The sequence below is a fragment of the Talpa europaea genome (genome assembly GCF_964194135.1).
Source record: "Talpa europaea genome assembly, chromosome: 16".
Lineage (NCBI taxonomy): Eukaryota > Metazoa > Chordata > Mammalia > Eulipotyphla > Talpidae > Talpa > Talpa europaea.
This window is the reverse complement of record NC_140084.1, coordinates 46547095-46554867: the sequence shown is the minus strand read 5'-3', so window position 1 is coordinate 46554867 and position 7773 is coordinate 46547095. Positions and strand designations below refer to the sequence as shown.

Below are 7773 nucleotides of genomic sequence, written 5' to 3'. Positions count from 1 at the left end.
TAAATCATGCTTACCATACCAGAACGAGTGGGGTAGCTGCAGAGCATGGAGAGAAGGAAGGCACCTGAGTCCTGGAAAGAAGACTCTTGAGTCTCCGGAAATGGGGTGGGTACTGGGCAGAGAGAGCTGTAACAGTCCTAGGGACCGGGCTTGTAGTTGGTAAAATACAGTAGCAGTGGGTCACAGAAGAGGATGTTGGGGAGGACCCGATACCTCAGGAAAGGAGGTAGGGTGACCATGTACAGTTGTGCAGATTGTTCACTGCACACAGCAGTGCGCAGATGTGAGAGCCAGCTTCCCAGCTTTCCTCTGCTCCTCGGTGTCCCCCCCCAACCCCCCAACCCCCCCTCCCCCCGTGTATCCTGATGGGGTTTGGGTAAGCCTTGAGAAGGATGGTACTATCTCATGGTCTAGAGGCAGCATCTGGAGGTAGGGGGAAGAAGAGGGCTTGTGTCCTAATGAGGGAAGTGTCTTCCCAGAGGAAAGGGCAGAGTGAGAGAGATGAAGAAAGAAATCCAGTGGCCTGGTATCAGACCCTTGTGCAACTAGGGGAGGTGGGGAAGCCCACACTCCTGTATCTTCCCAAAGTGCCTGAAGGTCTGCACTGGGGTTTTTTAATGGGAGGGTTCAGGGCCTGGGGCTGCCGGTCCTGTAAAAAGGACGGGGGATCTGTAGCTAGACATTCTGAGGGCGGAGCTGCAGATGGTGGGGGGCCATCCCAGAATCAGAAGAGATCCAGCGTGAGCAGCAGGGGTCCCTGGAGATGAAGGAAGCAAGAAGGCAAAGGCAGAGCCGGCGGTTAAACCGTTTTATTTTGTGGAGGACGCGCGGGGTCTGGGGTTCCGGGGTGAGAGGTGGGGTGGGCGCGGGCTGGGGGCGTCGCCGGTGAGTCGGTTCGCTCACTCCCGCTTCCGTAGGTGGATGTAGATAACGCCACTGGCCAGGGCGAGGGGAAACGCCACCCAGGCCAGGGCGAAGCAGTATCCGAAACTGCCCCCCGGCGGGCTCTTAGCCAGGATCTCCTTCGCGTGGATGGCATAGATCAGCGCCCCGGTAAACACCGCCACGCCTGCGGGGAGACGGAATCACGTGTCCTGCGGTCCTCGCTACTGGACTACATTCCCCAACAACCCAAGGGGCAAAGAAGCTACCGGAGAGGGCGAGCGCACGGCACAGCGGCCTTCTGGGAGTTGTGGTTTTGCTTCCCTCGCTCTGAGCAACGCGACTCCTTCAGCCGGGGGTTGGACAATTTAATTTTTCTGAGTTCCCATGACTACTCCGTAAAATCAGACCATGATAAATTACTCATCCACCCGTCCAAGGAATTGTTCTGAGTGCCTTTCTACAAGCTCAGTACTCAGAGAGTGAATTAATAAAACGAGAGGTGCTTTGCAGACCCGGGAGATGTTGCTCCCCAAACTGAGGACTTATAATTAATTTAGCTGTTGCACCTGAAGTAAAAAAAAAAAAAAGTACTTAAAACTCCCTGGTGTGTCTGCTACACCGTAGGTTCACAAGAAGTCGGAACTGGTCACCGTGATAATTGTGAAACCAGTACTAATGTGATTCAGAATCCTGGGGTATTGATTAGCCACCTAACCCTACTCCCATCCCTGTGACTGAAATCATTTGCCTACACTCCTTTCCCCGATCCTCATTGAAACCCTAAGGGCCAGCCTCCTCGCTCACCCCATCCCCCGTAATTCATAGATACCACAAGCCACCATGGAGCACTGAAATCTACAGCTCTTAAGTCCCTGGAGCAGAGGTAGCTCAAATAGCACCTGAGGTGGTCCTCAGGCTGTTGAGAATTGTTTTCTTTCACCAGATGTCCGTTTTTGGGGGCCTCCAGCCTCTTGATAGGTCCCCTCCTTACCCTTCAACTCCCAGGGAACAGTGCTTACTGGTGCACAGCTGGCAGAGGCCAGTGGCATAGAAGAGTCCTCCTCGACGCATGGTGTAGAGTTGGAACATGAACAGGATGAAGGACAGACAGCAGAGGATGAGGGAAAGCACCATGAGGACTTGCACTGCCTTTAGCCAGCCTGTAATAAGGAGGTAGAGGTAGAAGTCACAGGGGGTCCAGAGTTCTAGTTCCACCTGCTTGTGCTTTCATTACCAGCTCACAAACCTTCTCCATTTAGAGCCATACAACCTTAGATATTTAGCAGTATCACTTGGATGCTTGATTCCTGTAGCTTTGCTAAATTATCAATTGCAGAAGCTGTTTTAGAATTTTATACATAAACATGTCCACTAGGAATAGTGACGTTTTTACATCTTCCCCATTTTTATGCCTTTTATTTATTTTTCTTGCTATGTTGAATTGGCTACCTCTAGTACTAGTTGAATAGAGTGCAGAAATTCTTTGCTCCGAGGGGAAAAATATACAATCTTTCGCTTATAAATTTTAGTGGATGTAGCTCTCTGTGCACCTCTCAGATGCATATGGCAGCACTCCTTCAGAACCTTACAAGGATTCAGTCCCACCTCTTTGGAATATTAATGTGGTTCCACGCCAACCCTCTTGGAACTTGGACAAATTGGGTCGAGCCATCCATTCAGAACCCTAGTCCCATATGCTTGGAACTTTGGAATCTTGAGTGGTTTCCCCCCATTCCTTAAACCTATTTAACGCATGGCTTCCTCTCTTTCTAAGTGATGAGGGGGACTTTTAGCTCATCCTCACTCAGCACTGGGACTCAGCCCTGTCTACTCAAGCCTGTGGGGCAGGGGACCCCCCAATCCTTGGTCCTGGCAGAGGACTTGGGGTTACCCCTCCCCTTTGCAGACTAGTCACTGATGCCCCTCAGCCCTTACCATTATCACTGACGTTACTGCAAGTCCACGTTTTGTTGACATTGTTCCATGTGCAGTCATACCACAGATTCAGGGACTCCTTCCCAGGGAGGGTCCACCAGGACTGGGGTGGAAAGAGAAGCAGTTAGGGAAGAAAGTGGGCAGGACCAGGAGGCAGGTGGGTGGGAACAGTTTGGAAAAATGGTGAGATACTAAGCAGGGGCTGAACTGGGGAAAGCATGGATTTAGTATGAAAGGGGCTGGTGAGGTGGTAGTAGTGACGTGCGGTCAGAAATGTGGCTCAGAGGGGTAAATGCTGGGAGAAGGGGAGGTGGGGCTAGGTGACTTTAGAGGATGGGATGTGGCTCAAGTCTGCAGGAAAGTTGGAGGTCCCAGGGCCTCCAGTAGACTTACCTTGTCCAAAGTGGCCACGAAAAGCAAGATGAGAATGAGGATATGGAGAGCAGAGACCACCAGCAGGAGGAGTGACATGTCTGCAGTGGAGGACGTCAGGAGATGGTATTTTCAAGAAATTGGCACAGGGGCTGGTGAGATACCCAAATCCTGAGTCCAGATTCCCAGGTCTAATGGAGAAAGGGGCTGGGGGTCAGGTTTCTTAAGTCTGAGGGAGGAGGTTGGGATCCTAAATTCCCTAGGAGGGTAGAGAGGGCTAGGGATGGGCTCTTAGGTCCTGGAGGGAGTAAGACTAGCAATGAAGCTCCCTTCTCCTCAGAGCTCCATCCCTGGAGACATATGTACCAGGATATAAAAATTCAAGCTGACACCCCTCCAGATTTCTCAGAAGCTGGGGGCTGCCCCCAGGGACAGGCATCCTTGACTCACCCCATTCCTCTCCCCGGGTGGGGGGATGAGGGGGGTCAGATGAGTCATCTGGTGACTCATCCCACATCTTGCCTCCAAGCACTAACCAGGGAAACCCCATTCCCTGGTTATGCCCATGAGGTCCCCACCCCACCCAGCTGCCAGAATGGTGCCTGCTGGACACCTGGTGGGAAAGTGGACACAAGACCCATCTTAGGATAGGGCAGGGGAGGAGTCAGCCTCCTACCACCCTTCAGTGTCCAGCAAGGGAGGGAGGGTCTGAAGGTTCCTCAGACTTGAAGCGTTCTCAGGTAAAAGCCTTGACCTCAGGTTCCCCAGGAGAGAGTGAACTGCCGTTGGGACAATCTGCAGGAAGTTTTAGGGTGGCGAGGTCTGCTGGGACCCCCGAAACGTTCCTGGCCCCACCCCTTTCCGAGTCCTCACCCTGAGTGCTACCAGATCACTTCTTAAATCACCAGGGTTTCCACAGGGGTCCTCCCCAAACTGACGTACTCCCCAGGAAATCAAGAAATCCCAGTCCGAATAACGGACTGGAAACTTACCGATCGGCTGAGAAAGTCAGAGTCGGAGTCTCGTCCCTCGCTCAGGCCTCCGTGCCCCGCCCTTCTCCTCCCTCCTTCCACCCTTCCGAGGCCCCCCGCCTCCCTCGCTGCCTTCCTCCCTCCCTCGCTCGCTCGCGCGCTCGCCCCACCGACTCGACTTGCTCCCTCCTTCCCTCCAACCCCGGAACCTTTTCTTTCTCTCTCTCCCTGTCTCTTTCTCGGTCCTTCTGCCTCTTGTCTCACTCTGTCTGTTCTCACTGCCTGTCTCTACCTCCTCCTCTCTCTCTTCGCGCTCTCCTGGATTCTCCTCTGCTCCTCTGAATATATACCGGCACTTTTATACCCACCCTCACCGCACCCAGCTGAGGTCTGTAGCCAGAGGGAGGGCCCAGGCTCTCGGGTTCCTCATTCTCTGGGCCCCCACCCACTGCCCCCAGACAGGCATCTTCAGGGGCTCCCTAACAGGGTTGAGAGGAGAAGTCCTTGGAGGGAGGGAGGGGTATCCTGGGGTGGGGCAAGCATCAGAGGGTGGGAGGGTCTGATCTCAGGCCACCACTGCTCCTGGTTTGGGCTGGGTCTGGTTCTGGGACCGGATGTCAGCTTTCCCCGATGAGGTTTAGGACTGAATACTTGGAGGGGTAGCAGTCTGAGGGAGGAGACCAGATTTCTGCAGCCAGGAGTGGGAATTCCTGGTGACTGGTGAATTGGTGCCATGGTGGGGGGTCAGGTGATGGGAAGGGGAGTGTGTAAAACTTTAGAAGGAGATGGAAGTTAAGAATCTCAGTGCCATTTCCTGGCTGGGGGAACTTTGACCAATTATTTCAACTGAGCCTCAGTTTTCAAATCTGTGAGGTAGGTGCAATAAATACTAATAATACTGACTATATACTAGTATTGATAATACTAAGACTTACTCTAAATGAGTAAGGTGATGCCAGCACACTAACACGTTTAACATATCCATTCCTTTCTTCATGAAACATTTATTGGACATCTGCTAGGAACTACTTGTTAATAATGAAGAAAACAGATTCGAACCCTACGGTTACTGTGGAGCTTACCTTCTTAGTAGCAAGAGAAACCGTATCCATGAAGATGACACATTACAGATAGTGTTAAGTGCTTTGAAGGAGAAAGTGAGGTGGAGGAAGGCCACCTCAACCAGAGCGAGGCCTCTCTGAGGAAGTGATAACCTGAATTGAGACCTGAAGAGTGGAGTTATCAGAATGGGGTGAGGGTGGGGGTGGGAGTGGAATTGCAAGGCTCTTGAGAACAAGCTCAGGTTGTTTGGGGAGCAGACAGAAGGGCCAGTGTGGCTTGAATGTAGGGAGCCAGAGGGAGTGGTAGAAAGGAAAATCAAAGAGCGCCCTTGAAACTGAGGGGAGGAGTGTGCATTTAATTCTAAGTGCAGTGGGAAGTCATTGGAGGGGTTTAAACAGCAGTATGGCACCAGGGATTTAATGTTAACTCTTATTATTTATTTATTCTTGGGGATCTGAATTAGGGTGGGCGTTTGTGTGTGTAGGTGATGACTAGTATGTACTTGGCTCTCTTGGAAGCTTGGGTGCTCATGAAAAGTGAGGCACAGAGACCAGAAGGAGAGAGAACTGAAATCCTGGGTCATTGGCAGGGAAGGGAACTGGATGATGGGACTTCTGGGTGTCTGATGGAGTCTAAGACGAGGTGGTGGTTGACCATCTGGTCTCCCCAAGGGGTCATGGGGATGGGCAGTTCAGTGACTGGATAGGCACTTGGTTGCTTGGGAGACCCAGAAGCTGTAGAGCCCACGCTCTAGAACCAGACTGGCTGGATTTGAACCCAAGCTGCTGCAGCCATTGCCTATAATTTGGGACAGGTTACTAATAATCTCTCTATGCCTCAGTTTCTTTGTAAAATAGAGGTAATAATAAATACATCCTAGTAGTTCCTTAGAGTTCCTGACACCTATAAGCATTATGGTATGTGCTGATTATACAAGGCATTGGAGCCAGTGGATTCAGGACCTTAGTTCAAGATCTCTAGGTTTGGGGAAGTGTAAGTTCTTGAATCCTTTGTGTAACAGGGTGGTCCAGATCTGTGCCACCATAGATATGGTGGAATAAAAATTAAAAGGGGGGATTGTAACAGGGTGGTCCCCAGGAAAGGGGGAGGTTCCCTGCCCCACCCAAGGGAGGGTGGAGCTGAGCAGGAAGAGGAGAAGCTGCAGAAGAGACTGAGGAAGGAAGCAGGATGGAGCCAGGAGACCTGGAGGAGGCGCATGGAGCCTAGAGACACGTGAAGAAACTGCACTTGTCTTTTGGTCGTGGACTGGGTGACACAGATGTGGGTGAGACCCGTGGGGAGGTGACAATGGCAGCTTTTATCTGGATGTTGATTTTGCTCTTTTCCTTCCGGGCTTGTCTGGTTGTTTGTGACCCTTTTCTGTGGGTCCCCACTGGAAGATGCTTTAGACTTGTGGCAGGCTTTGGGGCCTTGTTCTGGGCCGATCCCATTTGGATGGAGTTTTACACACGAGGGGATGGGTCACTTTGGATGCTTCATTTAGAAACTAGACTCTTTGCCTTACCTGTATTGTTTCCTAGTTTTATTAAAGTTCCTTCCCATTAAAGTCTCGTATGTTTTGTGTTGATGCGGCGGATGGCAGAACCCATTTAGAATAGGCAGGTTTGCGGGGTTTGGGCTGCCCCTCTCCCTGTCCTATAACATTTGGACCCCAAGAGGGTCCTAAATGAGGGTTTCCACGGGTGGGGAATAAGCAGTCCTGAGCCTGAGTCCTAGATGAGAGAGATTGGGATTCAGACTGCCAATCTCCAGTTGTGTTAGTGTCTTGGTCACGTCATGGGGGAAATATTAGGGGCTGGAGGTCATGTGCTCTTCATGGAGGACAGGGACAGTGGATGGGCCTTGGGTGCCTGGAAGAGTGGAGATGGAAAATTAAGGGGGGTTTGGGGTGGAGAATAGGCGGCTAGGACTCTGAGCCAAGTTCCCTGAGTGGAATCAGCGTCAGATTTAGTACCCAGAGGCTGCTCTGGGGTTTCCCACGCTAGGGTCCTGTGGAAGGGTGAGACCAGGGTAAGGGAGGGGGGTGGTGGGATCTCCCCCTCTTGGGCCTCCAAGGCTACAAGCTGAGCAGAGGGCCCGTAGGCTGCCGCTTCCTCCCACAGGAAACCGCAGGCGTTGGGCACACCCAGCCAGAAGAGAGAGGCGCCCACTACCCGCCCGCTCCCGGACGGCCCACGTGGGCAGCAGCTGGCCACCGAGGGGGCGTGCCCAGCCAGGGGCGTGGTCGGATGGAAGGGGCGGTACCATGCGCCACAGGCCCCGCCCACTTCCGCCTCCGAGTGCGCGGACTCCAGGCGGCAAAGCGTTTTTTGGCGGCTGCTTTGGAGGCCGTTAGCTGCGCATGCGTACTGAGCGTTGCGAGGCCCTGAGGCAGCGGCGAGCGGTCGTCTCTCTCGCCACTCCCGGCTGCGGCCCCGCCTCCCTGCTGCTGAGGTCTCCAAATAACGTGGTCTTAATGAGCTTGGGAGTCGCATCTCTCGCGCCCTGTTCCGAAGGGCTTTGGCTTAGCCCCCAAGCCTTCCCGACG

General features: G+C 52.8%; 1 protein-coding gene across 1 annotated transcript; it reads right to left on the bottom strand.

Annotated features, from left to right (window-relative positions):
* Positions 1 to 822: 822 nt before the first annotated feature.
* On the bottom strand, positions 823 to 3291 carry EMP3 (epithelial membrane protein 3 (MAM blood group); the record flags this gene model as incomplete). Its single annotated transcript, XM_084256759.1, has 4 exons — positions 823 to 1069; positions 1905 to 2045; positions 2821 to 2923; positions 3214 to 3291. The coding sequence occupies 4 exons, from the start codon at positions 3289 to 3291 to the stop codon at positions 900 to 902; spliced, it is 492 nt and encodes a 163-aa protein (XP_084112885.1). The 3' UTR covers positions 823 to 899.
* Positions 3292 to 7773: the final 4482 nt, after the last annotated feature.